Genomic DNA, 22226 nt, shown 5'->3' on the forward strand with positions numbered 1-22226 from the left:
TGAAAAAAAACTGTAAACCTTTCTTACCTTAGCTACTTACCCAGCTATTTAGGGCTATTCCCTAACAGCAGTAACTCACCAATCAATCACCTTCCAGCTCTTCCAAGTTTTATTTTGCCTTCTGTATACGATTTAAATCTATTTAATAATTCCTGCTCTATACCTCTTGGTTTAGACCCTGCATGTCTCAGTGAGGATTCTTTAATCTGATTGGTTGATGATCCTTGCTCTTTCTTGCCCTGCTCACAAATATCACAGATCCTTTGTCGAGGGCTTCGAGATGGATGAGATCCCCAATGCATGTCTCTGCTCATAAGCATGCAAAAACTCTGTGGGCAGCTGTAAGCGTAGTAAACGACAAGTTCCATTCCCTCAACACTGACCACAAAATCCAAGCCATTGTGCAAATGATAGCTAATTAAGTTAATAGCTTACTAAATCTGTATCAATAATACAATCCACTTCTGCTCAGCAAAATGCATGAACATGAATACTTGTGCAATGAGAAAAAAAGCTCATTACCGTTTTGTGAAATCAGCATTTGTGGCATCCAAATTACTGCAGCTTAATTGCTTCTGAAACTGAGCCACAAGATCCCGAACTGTAATTTTAGAATTCAGTTGAACCTCGAGTGTATCCTTCAACAATTGGGGGGCTTGAATTTTTATCGCCTTATTCAACTGTTGCTGAGATAAAAAGATGCTTAATTTCATTTAACTGTCTAAGAAACTATAATGACCATCATATTGTTGGTGGTGACTTTTTTACATAAATATGCAAGTAAATAAATATATACCTAGATAAGTGTAGATATACACACAAAAGATAATAGTCAGTATATATGCACAGTTTACCAATATTACAGGAAATTTTTGAGCCATCAAAATAATACTTTGGGACTGCAATCCAGCATTGAGAAGTACATCAATTCATATTCTCACAATGGCTGCTGCCCAAGAATTGATCTGGTCAACGTATCGATACAGTTGACCTCTTCCAACTGGGAAACCCAAGTCAACATGGCCAAAAATCTTTGGTCTTTCTACCACACGCCTGCAATAACTGGAAGAAGGGTTGCAAATTAAGTTGTGCCCTAGATTTGCCAGGGTCAAGCCTTCCACAGCAGTTTTCATGGGTCTTTGTTGGGGCGAGAGCCTTTACTCATCCCAAATAAAGCCAGCAAGGCAAGAGGGTGTGTGGCACTCCCAGTCTGAGTGTTTCCTTGGTCCCAGCCTGAGATGCACTAGGCGGTGCACTGGTGTCCATTGGGCCACATAGGGATGGGTCCTTGATCCTCGAAGGAGTAAACAATTTCAATGGATTTTTGACTTCCTTACAAAAGAGACTGATGGCAAAAATTTCTGGAAGAATGCCCTAGGCCTCACCCCTGCAACATTCCACTGCAGTTTGAAGCCTCCTCAAGCAGGCAGATGCTTAAGGTGTGGCCCCCCCAGGGGTGCCTATATGATTTAAATGAAGTGACCCCTCCCTGACTCTGCCAAACCCGATGAGGGTCAGTGCTAGAGATCACAGGTAGCCACATCCAGGCACTTACCCCGGGATGTTAGGCCCACATGTTTTCTTTCCTCAGGTTTCTAGTTTTGAGAAAAACTTAAATATATCAGGTAGGAAAAATAACAAATTTGGATAAACTATGTGAGGGAGCACACTCAATGGGAAGCATTTCTTCTTCAATGTTCTTTCCTCATTAAATACTATTTTGATCAAAAAGTAACAAGTATTATAAACCACAACAGCCCAGAAATTGCACAAGATTTATTTTACGTAGAACAGTGGCAATTTTGGCAAGGACAGCTGTTACGAATGGGATTAAACACAGACATGCTAATCTCACCGCTATAACCTCATACACTTGGAAATAAAGAGAAATCTAATTGTAAAGGCTCCTCTGTATTAAAGTAATTATTGCAAAGAAAATGTAAACTGGAATGCAAATTTGAGCTGCACATACGCACTTCTACATGTTGCTTGTCATGCTTGTCAGTGTGAATCTTCTTCAGCAGATTTTTTAGACGCTTATCATACTTCTTAATGCTGTTTTCATTCAGTTTTCTCACCTGCGCCACAAGGAAATATGGAATCTACAATACAAGAATTGCGGGGTGGGTGGGGTGGGGTGGTGGTTAGTGAAACATTTCTCAGTCTTTCATTTAACACTTCCGGTATAGGCAAAAATAAATTCAGAACATTCCTAACAATTCATTCTTTTGTTTAAATCACACATTTTAATCTGAACATATTTAAATTCTGGAAATAATTAGGTCACAACTAATTATTTTGCCGTGTTTTCCTGTTATCCTTTGGCTGTACTGACCAAACTGATGGGGCTGCGGGCTGACATATTCCCGGGTCCTGATGGGCTTCATCCTAGGGTCTTAAAAGAGGTGGTTAATGAGTTAGTAGATGTGTTGGAGTTAATTTTTCAAAATTCGCTAGATTCTGGAAAGGTTCCATCAGACTGGAAAATAGCAAATATAACCCCTCTATTCAAGAAGAGGTGGGGGGGGGGGGGGGGGGCGGGTGGGGTAGGCAGAAAACAGGTAACTATAGGCCAGTTAGCTTGATGTCTTTCGTGGGGAAGGTGTTAGAATCGAACATTAAGGAGGCTATAGCTGGGCACTTAGAAAAACTCAAGGTAAGCGGGAATAGTCAGCATGGTTTTGTGAAAGGGAGATCATGGGCTGAATTTTACTGGCCCCTCGACACTGTGGGTCACGGCGCGGGGGCCGGTAAAATCCTGCGGGGAGAGGCCTGCCTCGACCCACGACGTCGAGAAGGGCCCACCGCATATTACCAGTGTGGGGTACCTCGGTGAATCAGCTGCCCCCTAACATCATCAGGGGAGGGTGCTCCACCCCCTCTATTTAAATAAGTCCCCGCGCATAAAACCGCGGGGGCTCAGGGATGCGCATCCGCGTGACTTGCACACCGTTTTTACAGTGCACTACCGTGAACTGCGGCGCAATCATAAAATTCAGCCCCATGTTTAACCAATTTATTGGAGTTCTTTGAAGGAGTAACATGTGCCGTGGATAAAGGGGAGCCTGTTGACATGCTGGTTTCCAGAAGGCATTTGACAAGGTGCCACATAAAAAAGGTTATTGCGCAAAGTTGGAGCTCATGGTGTAGTGGGTAACATATTAGCATGGATGGAAGATTGGCTGGTTGGCAGAAAACAGAGAGTGCGCATAAATGGGTCATTTTCTGATTGGCAGGATGTGACGAGTGGAGTCCCGCTGGGGTCTGTACCGGGGCCTCAACTTTTTACAATTTATATCTATGACTTAGATGAGGGGAGCGATGGCATGGTAGCTAAATTTGCAGATTACACAAAGATAGGTAGGAAAGTCTGTTGTGAAGAGGACATAAGGAGCTTGCAGACCAACATAGATAGGTAGAGTTAGTGGGCAAAAATCTGGCAGAAGGAGTATAATGTGGGAAAATGTGAAGTTGTTCACTTTGGCAGGAAGAATAAAAAAAGCAGAGTACTACTTTCATGCAGAATGCTTGCAGAACTCTGAGGTGCAGCGAGATCTAGGTGTTCTAGTGCATGAGTCACAAAAAGTTAGTATACAGGTACAGCAAGTAATAAAGAAGGCTAATGGAATGCTATCCTTTATTACAAGAGGAATCGAAATTAAAAGTAGGATGTTATGCTTCAGTTATACAGGGCATTGGTGAGACCACATCTTGAATACTATATACAGTTTAGGTCTCCTTATTTAAGGAAGGATGTGAAAGTGTTGGAGGCGGTTCAGAGGAGGTTTACTAGATTGATACCTGGAATGAGCAGGTTGTCTTATGAGGAAAAGTTGGACAGACTGGGCTCTTGTTTTCACTGGGGTTTAGAAGAGTGAGGGGAGATTTGATTGAAGCATTTAAGATCTTGAATGGTCTTGACAAGGTGGATGTGAAAATGATGTTTCCTCTTGTGGGGGAGTCCAGAACTAAGGGGCACTGCTTTAAGATTAGCAGTCGCCCTTTTAGGACAGAGATGAGGAGAATTTTTTTCTCTCAGAGCATTGTGCGACTTTGAAACTCTGCCTCAGAAGCTGGTGGAGGCAGGGTCATTGAATAATTTTAAGGCAGGGGTTGATAGATTCTTGTTAGGCAAGGGAATCAAAGGTTATCAGAGTTAGATGGGAGTGTGGAATTCAAGACACAAAGAGATCAGCCATGATCTTATTGAATGGCAGAGCAGGCTAGAGGGGCTGAATGGCCTACTTCTGCTCCTAATTCGTATGTTTGTATGCATGTTCGTATCGCGAATATTATGTTTATCTGTGGTCTTTAAGCTGCAATAATTCATCTGAGATTGATTTTCAGCCAGCAATACTTTATTTGTGTTGCCATAGCTTAGGAGATACCTCTATGCATGCGTCCATACACTCCTGTGCAGAGGTCTGCGGCTGGGTGCTAAGTTTCAAATGAACATGCATTTTACACTTCAATTTATGAACTGTTCAGGGGATTCAACTCTATACCAGGCTATTATTTGAACTGGAAATGCTGGCCTAGCCAGCAACACCCACATTCCATGAATGCATAAAAAAAAGGTTTGATGCAGCACTGAAGTTTTCTGTGCAGTGTCAGGATGACATGCAAGACAGCTTGCTCCAGGGAGACTTGTAGCACTTTGAACCAATTCACAGTGACACAAAAGTAGCAGCATAAATATATTCTTGTATGCATAACTCAGTTTTACTTCTTTCCAACTTTAAATAGAAAGTGTTCTGAACCAAAATTAAAAAATAGCAAAATAAGCAAGCACATAGCAATTCCTTCAGAATGAATATAGTTCCAAGTTAAAGGAGGAAAAATTTGATTGCTCTGTGAAACAAGCACGAGGACCACAATGTATGATTGGCCCACACCCGTTCCTTCCGATGTGGACAACGCACACAGTTTTTGACGCTTTCTGATTTATATGATAACTGCATGCAAACACGTTGTCAAGTGGCTGTATGCTTCAGCAGGAGATCCAGCACCAACTAAAGCTAGCCTGCACTTCGTTATAGGGGAGGTGCATTCCAGCTGCTCCAAGGTCCTCTGCTGCAGCATTGGAAGCCTTGGTGCAGGATGTGGAGAGGAGGAGAAATGTCCTTCGGCCACAGGGAGCCAAGAGACCCTCCAGACAAACTCTGACAAGGTAATGAAAGCAGATAGCCATTGCAGTCACCTGGGTGCAGTACCACAAGAAAATTAATGACCTCACATGAGAGGTCAAGATTACTGAATTCACTTTCAAATGCCAGATCCTTACAACTGAACCACTAGCCTCACAGGCTGCACACCACCACTACCCCACTTCACTCAGCTGCCAATATTCTCTAACAACCACAACTCATACCTTACATTCATTTGTTTTACTTCATCCTCGCACACTTAAACACTGCTGCAAGCCTCACACCCACATCTCACAGCTTGCACACAGTGCCAGCTATTCAACCATGACAGGCACATTGCCCAAACAGATTGCACTATAGTTACTGATACACTTTCCTCTCTCTTGCAAGACAAAGTGGCCCATAATTGGAGGCAGCAGCACCTAACCGGCAGGGAACAAGCATGATCCTAACCGTGAGACGGTGCTCACCAACACTGGAGCAGCCATAACTGGGGCCGTGGCCAGTGGCAGGGCTGAAACCATGAAAGCGCCATTAGGTATGCGCATACCTAATCCTCCTTCTCACATCCCACTTCCCACTGATCCCATAATCACTTCTAAGTTACAAGCTGCAGATGGTGTACACATGCACCTCTTGCATTTTCCACCTCCCCTCACCAAAACCTTACCCCTGTGCCTTTCTCCTTTCAGGTACCCAAGAACTGCCACCTGGCCAAGAAGTAGTGGAAGAGCATGAATACAGTGCTGATGAAGAAATACTGTCACTCAATCTCAACTTGCAGCAGTCAGCTCAGATGATGACACTGTGCATGCATACTTTACAGGATAGCTTAGAGGCAGGATCTCTACATGGCGAGACAGTGGGCAAAAGTGGCCTGCAGGCAGGGCAGGGGACAAGAGTAGCACAGGTGCCAGCTCGCCAGAAGGTGAGATCACACACCAGTTCTGTCACAGCGAACTCAGTTGAGGACTTCAATGAGGCTGCCTACAGAAAAAAGTACGCACAATGAAATGCTTGGTGCATTGGCAGAGCTGACAGAAAGCCTGCGGTGAATGTGAAGAAGCCTGGATGGAGTCCAACACCAACTTAGAACATGGCTTTGCACAGAGCTTGGAGTTCATCCTTTCCAGCAAGGAAGTGGTAACCAACTCCATGAGAATATTTGCAGACCCAACCATGATGGCCAATGTCTCAGCTTATATTTCAGCACAAGGAGAGCCACCTAACATCTAAGTGCTGCAGTGGAAGCTCGGACTGAATTATACAAGTTCAGCTTGCTGCCACACAAGCTCAGCACTAAAAGTGTTTGTGCACCACGGAAGCCATTCTGGATCCGAAACACCAACTGATGTGGCGAAAATGTTATGCAACCGAATTGTGTAGTCAAATACTTTTTCATTTTAGTGTCCAAAAAGTTAATGTACCGTCCAGAGAAGGTCCTGATAGTGGATGAGCATTCGGACAACATTTGCAGCTTTTTCTGCCTGCTGCTTCTCATTGCCATCAGTTTTGTTTGGAATTCCTTTATGCATGAAGAGGTTAGGGGCAATTATTGTGGAAACATTCCAGAGATTCATTTTGTTTTTCTTCTCTTTATCAATCACTTTGCGAAGAAACTCCAACAGAAACTGCAGAAAGTAGAACATTTGGTTAGATATAGAACAGTAACTCATTAGTTCTGTAACTGCCACAGATAAGCACCATAAGTAGACATGATGGAGTAGATATTACAATCAGTAGTGTTCACATACAGATTACGAGCTGTATTAAATCATAGAGATGAAATTGGTGTGAGCTCATTAAGAATTTGTAGAAGAACAATAGCTTGTAATTTTTAACCCTGCAATCTTTACAAAGTAAATTTTAAACACTCATAAAGGCACTATATAACCATTTTGATATTTCATATAATCCAGTTTGCTCAGTGACCATGCTGCATATCTCAGCTATTGTGCTCAACTTGAGAAGAATTCGAAAAGTTGAAAGTCAAACTCAGCAATTCAAATAATGTCTGGCTCATTGGAGGTGCAGCCAAAGGACCAAAAATGGGAAAAGATAGCAGCATTTGCATGTTTGAGAACAGCTAGCATAAAATATTAGGAAGGTCAACTATTCATGGATAATAGACTGCAGACAGAATACAACAGAATCACCTGGATATTTCTGCCAATTTAACACCTGATCCTAATTTACTGAATCCTTTCACAGCCTTGACCTAGTCTACCTTCACCTTTATGTCCCATGTGCACTCTGCTGCTTCAATTCTTTCTCCACTATTCCCCCTTCATCCATCATTGGTGGCGAGTCTTCACTCTGGAAGAGTTTAAAACTTATGCTTGCTGTTTCTCTCTGAATTTCAACTGCCTCCTCCAAACACATCCATTTGAACAAGCCTTTGATCACTACTCCAAATTCTTCCACGACTGCTTGCCTTTTTTCTCCTATGTGAAGCACCTTATGTTCAAGGTGATAGACACAAGCAACTTGTTATTGGTGATGATGATGCCACTACTAATGTTACTCCAAACTGACCTTGGTATTAAAAAGTGCTTCAGTGTAAATTGTTAAAACACCAATTAAGACCATTTTTAAGGCTGGCTCTTACTTCAATAAACCTGACTTTTTAAAACTCTAAAGTCAGATTTATTGCATTTCATAGAAAACAGATTTAGATTAACTGTGTAATTTTAGTCGCTCTGTGATTCAATACCTAATGAAGTTAGCATTGCTATATTAGGTTTTTCATATTACACAATACTAGATTCTAAATTATGAATGCCAGTTTCTGGGTGATGTGGTGGGTTTTAACCCAAGCCTGATTCATGTTATGAAAATCTCCTCCACTGGCTGTAAGAGTTCTATGTAAAATCAGTTTAAGCACCTCGATCTAATTTCTGGTTGACAGCTTATAGATAAAGACAAAACTGACCACAATTGTCACTAACTTTGGCAATTTCCATCAGAGTAGCTATGTGGAAATTAAAAATGGAAAAATGCCACACTAACTTCTGAATTTCTGGCTGACATATTTTGTTCAGGCAGAGTAGACAGCAGTTTATTCTGCACCTAGCTATGCTGTACTAGGAGTATTTGAAGCTGACACTGTGCCCTGGGCTTTCCATCGTGCCCCCACTAGTATTTTAGTACATCTGTGGTAAGTGCGAGACTAGAACTCGGGGACACAGTTTAAAAATGAGGTGTCTCATTTAAAATGGAGATGAGGAGAAATATTTTCTCACAGAGGGTCATTAGTCTGTGGAATTCGCTTCCTCAGAGAGCAGTCGAGGCTGGATCATTGAATATATTCAAGGCTGAGTTAGATAGATTCTTAATAGACAAGGGAATCAAGTATTATGGGGTGCAGACAGGAAAGTAGAGTTGAGGCTACATTCACATCACCATGATCTTATCAAATAGCAGAGCAGGCTCGAGGGGCCGAATGGACTACTCCTGCTCCTAATTCATATAGTCATATGTATGATTGGGTGATAAATAGATGAGAAAGTTCCCTGCTCTTCTTTGAATAGTGCCATGAGATCTAATATCTACCTGAATAGGCAGACAGGGCCTCAGTTTAACACTTCATCTAAAAGATGGTATCTCCAACAGTGCAGCACTCCCCTCAGTATTGGATTGAAATGTCAGCCTAGTTTATATGCCGGGGTGCTAGAGTGGGGTTTGAACCCACAACTTTCTGATGCAGAGGTGAGAGTGCTACCACTGAGTGCTACTTTGTCATTGAACTGCAGTCCAAGCTGCAGACACTGCAGCACATCAGGGAGGGGGAAAGTTACCTGGACGTTTTGTATCAGAAAGCAGTCACACCCTTTAGGATAGGGTCTTCTGATTTGTCAGTGGTCAGGGACAGGAGAGTGTGGCTGCAGCTGAGGCAGGTAAGGGGATCCAGAGGGCAGGAGTGCAGGAGCCTCAGCGATTGTCCAACAGGTTTGAGGTTATTTCAGCTTGCTTGGATGACAGTGAGGGCTGCAGGGTGGATGAGCAACCTGACCGTGGCACCATGGTACAGGAAGCCACTAAAGTGGAGGGAGGAAGTGGAGGGAGAAAGTGGTAGTAGGAGACAGTATAGTTAACAGGATTGACACTGTTCTCTGCAGCAAAGAGCGAGAGTCCAGATGGCTGTGTTGCCTGCCCGGAGCCAGGGTTCGGGACATCTGTTCAGGGCTGGACAGGAACGTACAGTGGGAGGGGGAGGATCCAGTCATCGTGGTCCATGTAGGTACCAACGACATAGGCAGGACAAGGAAAGAGGTTCTGCATGGTCAATATGAGGAACTAGGTGCCAAATTAAGAAGCAGAACCTCAAAGGTAATAATCTCTGGATTATTACCTAAACCACGTGCAAATTGGCATAGGGCAAATAAGATTAGAGAAATTAATACATGGTTCAAAGACTGGTGAGGTAGAAGTGGGTTCCAGTTCGTGGGGCACTGGCACCAGTACTGGGGAAAGTGGTGGCTATACCATTAGGACAGTCTAAACCTGAACCGTGCTGGGGCCAGTGTTCTAGCGAGCCGCATAACTAGGGAAGTTGAGAGGGTTTTAAACTGAATAGTGGGGGCAAGGTATCAAATTTGGGAAGATATGGTAATCAAGGAGTATAGACAAGGCAAGAGAGAAAGGTATTAATATGGGAAATGATAAACAGACTGTGACAGGAAGGGACAGAGCATACAAATCTAAGAGTAAATCAACAGATAAGGCTAGAGGTTACAAAAATAATAAAAAGACAAAACTAAAGGCTCGAAATCTGAATGCATGTCGCATTCGAAACAAAACAGATGAACTGAGAGCGCAAATAGAAATAAATAAGTATGATCTGATAGCTATTACAGAGACATAGATGCAGGACAACATAAATTGGGACCAGAATATTGAAGGGTACATGGCATTTAGGAAGGACAGGAAGCTAGGAAAAAGGTGGAAGGGTAGCTCTTTTAATTAATGATGGTATTAGCACAATAGAAAGGGATGACCTGAGTTCAGGAGACTAGGATGTAGAAGCAGTTTGGGTAGAGATGAGAAGTCACTTGTGGGAGTGGTGTACAGGCCACCTAACATTAACCACACAGTAGGACAGGGTATAGAGGAGAAATAATGGCAGCTTCCCAGAAAGGTACATTGACAATTATGGGGGATTTTAACCTACATACAGACTGTAAAAATCAGATGGGCAGAGGTGGCCTAGATGAGGAGTATATAGAATGATTTCAGGATAATTTCTTGAAACAATACATTCTGGAATCAAGCAGAGAGCAGACTATACGCGACCTGGTTTTGTGCTATGACATAGGATTAATTAATGACCTCATAGTTAAGGTGTCCCTAGGTAGCAGCGATCATAATATGATTGAATTTTACCTTCAATTTGAGGGAGAGAAGAGTGGGTCCAAGACTAGCATTTTAAACTTAAATAAGGACAATTATGAGGGCATGAAAGCAGAGCTAGCTAAAGTGAACTGAAAAATCAGGTTAAGGGATAGGTCAATAGAGATGCAATGGCAGATATTCAGGGGATATTTCAGAATACACAGAATAGATACATTTCAACGAGAAAGAAAAATTTCAAGGGTGGGACCAGCCATCCGTGGCTAACTAAAACAGTTAAAGACAGTATCAAACTTAAAGAAAAAGCATATAATTGCACAAAGATGGGAGGCAGGTCAGAAGGTTGGACAGAATATAAAAAACAGCAAAGAATGACTAAAAGATTGATAAGGAAGGTAAAATTAGAGTACGAGAGAAAGCTAGCTAGAAATATAAAGACAGATAGTAAGAGTTTCTATAGATATTTAAAAAGCAAAGTTAACAAAGTGAGTGTTGGCCCTATGGAAACTGAGTTTGGGGAATTAGTAATGGATAATAAGGAGATGGCAGATGAAATAAACAAATATTTTGCATTGGTCTTCACTATTGAGGATACAAGTAACATCCCAATATTAGCTGTAAGTCAGGAAATGGAAGTCAGAAAATTACAATCACCGGGGAAGTGGTACTGAACAAATTGTTGGAGCTGCAGGCTGACGAGTACCTGGATCCTGATTGACTTCATCCTCAGGTGTTAAAAGAAGTGGCTAGTGAGATAGTTGATGCGTTGGTTTTAATTTTCCAAAATTCCCTAGATTCAGGGAAGGTTCCGTTAGATTGGAAAATAGCAAATGTAACTCCTTTATTCAAAAAGGGAGGGAGACAGAAAGCAGGAAACTACAGGCCAGTTCGCTTAACATCTCTCTTAAGGAAAATGTTAGAAGCTATTATTAAAGACGTTACAGCAGGGCATTTAGAAAAAATCAAGGTAATAAGGTAGAGTCAACATGGTTTTGTGAAAGGGAAATCATGTTTAACCAATTTATTGGAGTTCTTTGAGGGAATTACATATGCTGTGGATAAAGGGGAACCAGTGGATGCATTGTACTTAGATTTCCAGAAGGCAAATCTAGCCCATTATCTATTGAGTCTTGTTGGTTAGCAGTGTACATGTAGTATTATCATGTAGTATTAGCAGAGATCAATATGTCCAAAAACAAATTGAACACATTTACCCCACATCTTATTTCCTGCTCCCATTTCAGTCAGCCTCTCCCCACCCACTCCAGCCCAACATTTGGGCCAGATTCCCCCTCCGCTCAGTTCCCTGTTGTCTGTTCATGGCAGAACCACTCTCAACCTCAGCCTCAATTTTTCAGCCTGACCTCCTACTCGATCCCTGCCTCCCAGATATCTCAAACTCCTGCATTTCTCTCCTTTGGCTCCGTTTCTTGTCTCATTATCTGCAGCAGTGAAGTGGTGTGGAGTTCAGACTGAGTAAGCCAAAGGCTGGAGTTGCATCTGGAGTGAACGCTGAGTGGGGCTAAGGTTAGTCAATGACTGAGTTGGCCTGTAGTTGACGCATGGAATAAGTGAGCCTGCAAACCAATGAGCAATGCCACAGGAGATGCTTGAGAATTAAAATTCCAGAACCTAAAACTACAAATGGGCATTATCAAATTCCTAATGGAGTTCATGAAACTTTCTGTTCTTGAAGGCAGTCGATCAAAAAGGATAGGTTGTGCCCAACCTGTAAAATGGTATTTGAGGATACAGTAGACTACTCTTAAGAATATTTACTTCAAGCAGAAGTTCGATGAAAATGGCTTGACACTATTTTGGCTTTTGTCCAGAAAACCTGATCAAAGATTAACATTCCTATCTTGTAACAAAGGAGGCTAGGAGAAGCAGAAATAGCCATTCCTCGTGTTGCATTCCCGGCTGCCCACATAATTCAAAGCTTATGAAGGCAGAAAAGAAACTGAAATGGAACATGAGCATTTGAAATAAGGATATACCTCATCACCTCCCATCTTATGCTTTAAATTTAGCGATGATGCATTATGTACAAGAATATTATGTATCAATATAAATACTATTATTTGAATTAATAGTTTTTACAAAATAAATCTAGATGATATACATGAGGAGAAACATTTGGCAGATCTTCCAATATCCATGTAGAATGACCCTGCAATCTCTACATGATAGCATCCAACTGCTTCTTAAATGGTTCTAAGATCTTTGCCCTCACTACCAAGCCAAGAAATGTTTTCAACATGTTCATCCATATGTATATGAAGAACATCCTGACCATTGTCCTAAGTTTGCCTCAACTGACTGTCATGGCTGTATTTAAAGTAGAATTCTGAATTTACCTTTTCTGCACCATTTACCATGTATTATCTATCTATAAAGACACCCTCAGTCTCTTCCTTTGACAGTTGGAAAGTATAGCTTTTATAGCTTTGTCTCATAAGTTTTGAATTAATATTGAATACTAAATTGTGTAGGTAACTTTTTAGTATGGGAATCCTTCATTTCTATAATAAATCCTACCTTTAGTGTAGCTCTGTATATCTCTGGAAGAATCACCACAAGAAGATTCAGGGCATGTATCATCTGTGTTTGATCGGAGATATCTGAAATAAAAACTTGCATGTAGATAGAATCATAGAATCATACAGCACAGAAAGAGGCCATTCAACCTGTGCCAGCACTTTGGTAGAGCTATCCAATTAGTACCATTCTTATTCGCTTTCCCTGTAGCCCAGTAAATTATTTCCGTTCAAGTATTAATTCAATTCACTTTTGAAACTTACTATTGAAACTGCTTCCATCATCCTTTCAGGCAGTGCATTCCGGATCACAATACCTCACTGCATGATTTTATTTTACCTCATGTCACCTCTGGTTCTTTTGCCAATCACCTTAAATTTGTGTCCTTGGTTACCGATCCTTACTTACTCTACCAAAACCGTTCACCAGTTTGAATACCTCTATCAAGGCTCCTCTTAAACTTCTCTGCTCTAAGGAGTGCAACCCTAGCGTCTCCAGTCGCTCCACATAACTGAAGTCTCTCATCCTTGGCACCATTCTCGTAAATGTATTCTGCACCATCTCTAAGGCCTTGGCATCCTTCCTTAAGTGTGGAGACCAGAAGTAAGCACAGGTTGGAGTCATACCCAGCACAAAGCAAGGTGGTTGTGGTTCTTGAAGGTCAATCATCTCAGTTCCAGGACATCACTGCAAGAGTTCCAAAGGGTAGTGTTCTAGGCCCATCTATCATCAGCTGCTTCATCAATGATCTTCCCTCCATCATAAGGTCAGAAGTGAGGATGTTCGCTGATGATTGCACAATGTTCAGCACCATTTGAAACTCCTCAAGTAATGAAGTACCCCATGTCGAGATACAGCAAACCTGGACAACATCCAGATTTGGGCTGATAAGTGGCAAGTAACATTTGCGTCACACAAGTGCCAGGCAATGACCATCTCAAAATGAGAGAATCTAACCATCTCCCCTTGACATTCAATGGCATTACCATCGCTGAATCCCACACTATCAACATCCTGAGGCCACCACTGACCAGAAACTAAACTGGATCAGCCATATAAATGCTGTGGCTACAACAGCAGGTCAGTGGCTGGGTATTCTGCAGCAAGTAACTGACCTCCTGTCGCCCCAACGCCTCTCCACCATCTACAAGACACAAGTTTGGAGTGTGATGGAATACTCTCCACTTGCCTGGATGGGTGCAGCTCCAATAACACTCAAGAAACTTGACACCATCCAGGACAAAGCAGCCTGCTTGATTGGCACCCCATCCACAACCTTCACAATTCACTCCCTCCACCACTGATGCACAGTGGCAGCAGTGTGTACCAAATACAAGATGCACTACAGCAACTTACAGCTCACATCCTTCGAAAGCACCTTCCAAAAACGCGACCTCTACCACCCAGAAGGACAATGGCAGCAGATGCATGGGAACACTGCCACTTGCTAGTTCCCCTCCAAGCCACACACCAACCTGTCTTGGAAGTATATCGCTGTTCCTTCACTGTTGCTGGGTCAAAATCCTAGAACTCCCTTCTTAACAGCACTGTTGATGTACCTACACACCAAGGACTGCAGTGGTTCCAGAAGGGTCACAAGCTGGTCAAAGCATCACACACGCACCCAAGCAGATAGCCGTGACAGAGACAGACAAGGCAGCTGACAGGAGAACTGTGGGTATCCAAGCCCATGCTGAGCCCCAGGCTGACAAAGAGCCTGTGGTGTCGACAGCACAGGGAATGCTGGAGTTGCAGGGAGAGGTAAGGTAACATCTGGCGGAGATGCCAGAGGGCATGCATAGTCTTGAGCGGTCGATGGAGGAGTCCATCCATGCCATGATTGCTGCCATGTCCCAGGTATGGCTTCATCTATTGAGAGGTTGGCAACCCTCATGGAGAGCCAGATCCCACAGATATGCAATGACCTGCAAACCCTCTCCTTGACTATGACTTCAAATCACAGTGGCAGGGCAAGAGAAGAACCAGGAACCTGGAGAGTGTTCCCGCTCCTAGTCCTTCTCCAGAGAACAGGAAGGTTCCAACGAGCCTTGAGAGGGAGAAGAGGATGCGCTCCACATCTGGGGTCTCCCCTCAAGATGATTCGAGTGTGGACATGGGCTACTCAGCCCCTCCGCCAGCGATTCTAGCTCCAGCAGCCACAACAACTGAGGACAGTCCTGGACGAGTGCAGGAAGCCTTCAAAGTCATCCCAGGCCAAGGGGCGTCATGATCAGCAGTCTGCTTCCAGTTCAGTTGCTCGAGCAGAAGTGACACCGCAAAGGAGCACCGGCAAACGTATTAAAAAGAGACCTTGGCACATATGGGTATTCATGGGTGAGACAAAGAGGTCATGTTTACTTTAATTAAATGTGTTTCCCTGCCAATCATCAGTCTTTATTGTCTGAAAGCCATATTTCACCATGGAGTGATTATGTGTCTTTCAATTCCATCGCATTGCCAATGTGACCACTGACATCATTAGCATTCCAATATGCATGATGTTTAATTGTACAAATAATGTCACATGGGCAATGGCTCAGTTTGTTACTGTCATTCATGCTGGAGAGTCAGATGTTATGGAGGCAGGGGACTTGAGGCAACATGCATGATGGTGAGTTTTGTTAGCAATTTATTGAAATTCATGGATTATAGGAACACGCAATTATTAGTCTCTGCCTTGCCTCCCTTGCTCGCTGCTCACCATGTCTGGCCTCCATCACTGCTCTCTGATTTTCCATGCATGTTTGGCCTTGTGTACCGTCTGTGTCTTCTTCTCATGCTCCCATACTTCTTAAACTTGCAAGGCCTCCCCCCTCTGTAGTGCAATGTTGTGCAGAATGCAGCAGACTACAACGATGCGCCCAAACTTGTCTGGTGCATACTGAAGTGCTCCACCAGATCTATCGAGGCAGAGGAACTGCATCTTCAGCATATTAATGACCTGCTCGATGGTCGCTCGGGTGGAACAATGGCAGGTGTTATAATGCTCTTCAGCATCATTGCTGGGGTTCCTTACTGGCAGCAGAAGCCATGTCATCAAGGGGTCGCCCTTACCCCGAAGAATCCACCCCTGAAGGTGAGCGGGGGGAGTGAAAAGCATTGGCACCTAGGACTGGCGAAGTATGTAAGAGTCATGGCAGCTGCCCGGGAAGCGGGCACACATTTGTAGCATGCACTTCCTGTCGTCACATAGTAGTTGGACATTAATTGAATCGAACTCCTTTCTGTTTATGAAGGCAACTGGTTGGTCCATGGGAGCCTTAATGGCCACTTGCATACAGTCAATCACACCTTGGACCTGTGGGAATCCTGCAATGGCCCCAAACCCAATGGCCCTATCAGTCTGACTGTCAGGATCTGTCCTGTAGTGCACATAGTCACTGGCCCCCCTAAACAGAGCATCGGTCACCTCCTTGATGCAGCAGTGCCCTACTGATTGAGAGAACCCACACACGTTGCCGGTGGATCCCTGGAATAAAAGTTTAGGGCCACATTAATTCTGAGGGCCACAGGCAGAGGGTGACCACCAAAACCCATTACTTGCAAATCATCATTCAACAGTGCGCAGAGGTGTGTGACGGCCTTTCTGGACATCCGCAGTCATCTCTGGCAGTTGCGCTCAGACATCTGCAGGAATGTCATCCGATTCCTTTCCACTTGCGGGCATCTCTGGGTTCTTCTTCGCCTTGGTGGTGGCTGCTGCTCACATCCAGGAGCTTCCGCTTGAGCTGCAGCTGCCTCTTGGGCCCGCCTCCGGCTGAGATGCCTCAGCACCGCAAGGGGATCCAGGAAAACAGTGTGAAAAATACCCATCTCTAGCCTCCTTGTAACTTTGGTTTCCTTCAAAAAGGTCAATCACACCTATCTGGGAAAAGATCTTTGTCAATTTTGGTTCTGCAGGATTCCAGCATGAGCTCTATGGTATGGCTTGATGTTGCTCTCACAATGTTTCAATAAGTGCGAGCCATCATGACCAAACCAATACCATTTGAGTTGCCTGCACTGGACCCCTGAAAAAATAAACCTATAGAGTTGCTGAGTTCCCCCCCTTCCCGCCAGCTCCCAACAGTATACATTTGCAGAGTTCCCCCCCACTTCCCCCCATCAATAGCATATATTTGCAGTGTTCCCCCCTTTCCCCCAAAGAACAGTATACATTTGCAGGATTCCCCCCTTACCCCCCTCAACAGTGCACACTTGCAGAGTTCCCCATTTCCACCCCCAACAGTATCCGCTTGCAGTTCCCCCCTTCTACTCCCTAACAGTATCTAATTGCAGAGTTCCACCCTCCCCTCACATCTGCAGACTGATCTTAGTGGTAATGTCTGATGAAAAAAATTCCGCAAGATAACAATGCATAACTTATCTTTGCAGGCACAGAGGACTCTCACCTCGGTTGCACCAACTTTTCAAGGACAGGAAAGTAACAGCACATGAGCGCAGCACATCATGTAGAAGATTGCGAACGGCTGGTAGGATTGCGGTGAATTAGATACTAATACATGCAAAACAGTATTTAACATATTTAAACTACAATCCTGTCGCATTGCGGCGAAGGTGCCGCCACGGTACTTTGCCGCCTCCAAGAAAATCGGGAACTGGCATTACGGCACCGGGATCCATGGCAGACAAACCTATGCCAATTCTCCTGCATCCCCCCCCAGGCCAAAAAAAACGCATTCTAACGGAGCACAATATCCAGCTCTGTGGCTGGAACTTTACAGACATGAGCTGGCTGGTGGCGGGGGGTGGGGGGGAGCCGTTAAATTATGTGGGAGGTAGTGGGGGTGGGGGGCGGCCGTTCCCGACACCTTCCCGCCCCCGCTGCCATTTTACACAGGCCGGTGACGATGAGAAGTGGCCCACCGGCCCCAAGCCAATCAAGGCCCTTAAGTGGTCAATTAACTACCACCTAAGGGCCTCTTCCAGCTGCCACTGGTATTTTACCCATGGCAGCTGGATGGCAAAGGCAGCCTTTTTGTGGGCTGAGGGGTGGCCCTCCTGATCGGGCATCCAACCACCCCACCACACAACACTCCCCCACCCCACTAACCAACCTCACTTGCCTTGCCAATTGTCTCCGGCGAGGCCCCAAAAACTTACCATAGTTCCGGGGCCGTCCTTCCTCTTGCTTGCGATAGTCGAATGTAGTGTCAGATGTGGCCATCGCTCCTGGAGGCACTGCTGGGACTAAGAGCTGCCAGCCTGTTGATTGGCCGGCAGCTCCATTTGGTGTGACTTCCTGTCTCAAGGAGATGGAAGTCCCGCCCAAGGCCAATTAAAGGCCTGGTGAACAGAAAATCCTGGCATGGCTCCCTAGGCCCATCAGAGGCAGACTCGCCCCCAAACCTTTCGGCTGGTGAGCGGGGCCTCCCGCCCAACATAAAATTCCGGCCTATGTTTCAACTAATAAAGTCAAGCATCCGACATGCTTTTTTAACAACCTTCTCAACTTGTTTGACGCCTTTGGAGATATATGTACATACACCCCCAGGTCTCTGTTCCTGCACCCCTTTTAAAATTGGACCATTTAGTTTATATTGTCTCTTCTCATTCGTCCTATCAAAATATATTCCTTCACACTTCTCTGCATTAAATTTCATCTGTCACCTGTCTGTTCACATCCTCCTGATGTCTGTTACTATCCTCCTCATTGTTTGCTACATTTGAGTCATCTGCAAACTTTGAAATTATGTCCTGTTTACCCAAGTGCACATCATTAAACGTTCTACGATTCAATTGCTGGAAAGTGGGATTAGGCTGGGTGGCTCTTTTTCTTTCAGCCAGCGCAGACACCATGGGCCAAGTGGCCTCTTTCTGTGCCTTAAACTTTCTATTATTCTATATAAACATTACTATATATCAAAAAGAGCAGTAGTCCCAATATCAAAAGCTGGGGAACACAATGTATATTTCCCTTCTATCCGAAAAACAACCTTCTACCGCTACTCTCTGCTTTATGTCCCTTAGCCGATTTTGTATTCATGCTGCCATTATCCCCTTAATCCCATGGATTTTAATTTTGTTAACAAGTCTAATATGTGGTACTTTATCAAATGCCTTTTTAAAATGCACATACACAGCATCAGCCACTCAACCATCAACTTTCTCTGTTACCTCATCAAAGAACTTAATCAAGTTAATCAAACGTGATTAGCCTTTAACAAATCCATGCTGACTTTCATTTATTAGCCCTTACGAATAAACTTTTTAAGTAAAGTGAGAACAACAAAAAGAGGACATACGTTTGACTGCTGCAAAAGCAGTCACATATTCTGCTGTTAACAAAGGACATGGTAATTCACGGATAAACGTCTTTAACAAGCCTGCTAGATCATTGTGGTGCACTTTCTTCCAGTCAAAACGTTTTGGATAAAAATTTGCATCAAGCTCCTGCTGCAAATTCTGTAGGCAAGACAAAAATATATTTATTTAAAAAGAAAGTGCTGAATGTTACAATTAAAAAATATCAGTTAGTAAACTGAAGTTTTTTAAACTTCATTTTCTGTTTGTTTAGTTAGTAGTACCTTTATTCTAGCAACAGAACCAGAAATGCGGAGAATCCCTTCTGTTTCCAAACAGTTATCTTCCAGACAGCACAGCAACTGTGGGAAAACAGAATTAGCTTTATATTGTAACAGGCTACATGTATGCATAATTTACTCATCTAAAATTCCTCTCTTGGTATTGTGGCCAAGGAATTAACCCATTTATTTTAAACAGGTTAAGGCACTGCTAATTTTGCATAGAGATAAAATTTAGACAAATGTGTTCAGCTTTTGCATTGCAGGGCATAGTCTTAGAGTCTTGCGGTTTCTTGAACCTCTGGATGTGATCTTTAATTTATCAAGTACTGCACATATTCTCAATTGAGGCATTTCTAGATGACCGGAGCTTTTATATTCTGTTTTTATAATTTGATACTTGTCTATTTTATCCTGAAATGTATATTGCAATAAAACAAATGGGACTCACCTCTTTAAGAAACAGTGGAACTTTAGTGTTAGGGTCAATCTTCTGATCATTTTCAATCAGGTGAGCGAGTGGGACACCAAAAAGTTTATTATCTACACATAAACAAAAGTTGCATTAGTACTGCAGTCCTGATGTGACAATTATAATTTATGATAATTCTGTCATTCCCCAAGTTGTAAGTGTTTACACTGTTATGTTGGAATATTAGTATTTTGAGTGCCAGTCAAGAGGTCCACCTGGAATCCTTCAGGCAGTAAGCTCTGATCTCTACTGAGCAGAAGGTCAGGAGGGAAGAACCTGAAGGAGACTCACCCTGCCTGGTCTGCTCTTTTTATTATTATTCATTCGTGGGATATGGGGATTGCTGGCTAGGCCAGCATTTATTGCCCATCCCTAATTGCCCTTGAGAAGGTGGTGGTGAACTGCCTTCTTGAACTGCTGCAGTCCTTGGGGTGTAGGTATACCCACAGTGCTGACAGGAAGGGAGTTCCAGGATTTTGACCAAGCGACAGTGAAGGAACTGCGAAATAGTTCCAAGTCAGTATGTGTGTGGCCTGGAGGGGAACTTGCAGGTGGTGGTGTTCCCATGCATCTGCTGCCCTTGTCCTCTGGGTGGTAGAGAGCGTGGGTTTGGAAGGTGCTGTCGAAGGAGCCTTGGTGAGTTGCTGCAGTGCATCTTGTAGATACTACACACTGCTGCCACTGTGCATCTGTGGTGAAGGCAGTGAATTTCAAAGGTGGTGGATGCGGTGCCAATCAAGTGGGCTGCTTTGTCCTGGATGGTGTTGAGCTTCTTGATTGTTGTTGGAACTGCACTCATCGAGGTAAGTGGAGAGTATTCCATCACACTCCTGACATGTGCCTTGTAGATGATGGAGAGGCATTGGGGCGACAGGAGGTAAGTTACATGCTGCAGAATTCCCCGCCTCTGACCTGCTGTTGTAGCCACAGCATTTATGTGGCTGATCCAGTTCAGTTTCTGGTCAATGGTGACCCCCAGGATGTTGATAGTGTGGGATTCAGCAATGGTAATGCCATTGAACATCAAGGGAGATGGTTAGATTCTCTCTTGTTTGAGATGGTCATTGCCTGGCACTTGTGTAGTGTGAATGTCACTTGCCACATATCAGCCCAACCCTGGATGTTGTCCATGTCTTGCTGCATATGGACACAGGTAGCTTCAGTACGTGAGGAGTCATGAATGGTGCTGAACATCATGCAATCATCAGTGAACATTCCCACTTCTGACTTTATGATGGAGGGAAGGTAATTGATGATGCAGCTGATGATGGTTGCGCCTAAGACACTACCCTGAGGAACTCCTGCAGTGATGTCTAGAGACTGAGATAATTGACCGTCAACAACCACAACCATCTTGCTTTGTGCTAGGTATGACTCCAACCAGCAGAGAATTTTCCCCCTGATTCCCATTGCCTCCAGTTTTGCTAGGGCTCCTTGATGCCATACTCGGTCAAATGCTGCCTTGATGTCAAGGGCAGTCACTCTCACCTCACCTCTGGAGTTCAGCTCTTTTGTCCACCTTAGTGTTCAGCTTCACAGCAGCACTAGAAAGCATTGCCTACCCACTCGATTGCACATTGCAAAGATGAGAAGCTACCTTACAACAAAAGTCTCACCTTCCCAAATATTAAATATAGTTTTCGCCCAGGAAGGCTAAAATTAATTGCCAAACATTTTCCTAAACAGTTCACTTTAATCCTGATAAACTCCACAATACAGTTAACTGTTAACATGATAAAAAGTTTTGTTATAAACATATGTCATAAAATCTTTATTTTACTTCAAGTAAAGTTGAAGGAGTGTGCATTCGACACCTACCATGTGCTTTCACTTTTATTGCTTTGTGTCTCTTCACCTCCAAATCCAAGACATCAAAGAGAGCTGTTAACTCAATTAGCGCCAAAGTGTGAATTCTTTTCATGTCCTGTGCTGAGAGATCACCTATTCTTGTTATTCCTAGTTTATTCTTGCACATTCTGTATCGCTATTAAAATAAGCAAAATACAGTACTTTGTTTAATCTGGGAGGCAAGGTGCTGTAGCAGCATTCACATCAAGTTCTGTGTAGTTATCCAAATATTGCTTGAATTGGATAATGATGAAGAATATCTTCATTACTTCACTGGTGCTCTGCATTTGTAAAACATAATTGCCAAAGGAAAAAAAAAATGAAGATAGCAGAAAGAAAAATATAAGG

The 22226-nt window shown here is 43.5% G+C and overlaps 1 protein-coding gene across 8 annotated transcripts in view; it reads right to left on the minus strand.

The window, feature by feature from the left end:
* LOC137378205 (rho GTPase-activating protein 18-like) overlaps positions 1-22226 on the minus strand; it is a 173679-nt gene that overhangs the window by 18892 nt on the left and 132561 nt on the right. For 6 of the 8 annotated variants that reach the window (XM_068048388.1, XM_068048389.1, XM_068048390.1 and 3 more), the window contains 8 exons: positions 21849-22014; positions 20010-20101; positions 19562-19639; positions 19280-19439; positions 13035-13117; positions 6575-6778; positions 1977-2102; positions 523-686 (listed from right to left, as the gene is read on the minus strand). In XM_068048388.1, coding sequence (XP_067904489.1) covers positions 523-686; positions 1977-2102; positions 6575-6778; positions 13035-13117; positions 19280-19439; positions 19562-19639; positions 20010-20101; positions 21849-22014 — 1073 coding nt within the window. The remainder of the gene's footprint in view (positions 1-522; positions 687-1976; positions 2103-6574; positions 6779-13034; positions 13118-19279; positions 19440-19561; positions 19640-20009; positions 20102-21848; positions 22015-22226) is intronic. The other 2 variants (XM_068048386.1, XM_068048392.1) reach the window with 2 other exon arrangements.

This window comes from Heterodontus francisci, chromosome 16, assembly GCF_036365525.1.
Source record: "Heterodontus francisci isolate sHetFra1 chromosome 16, sHetFra1.hap1, whole genome shotgun sequence".
NCBI classification, from domain to species: Eukaryota; Metazoa; Chordata; class Chondrichthyes; order Heterodontiformes; family Heterodontidae; genus Heterodontus; species Heterodontus francisci.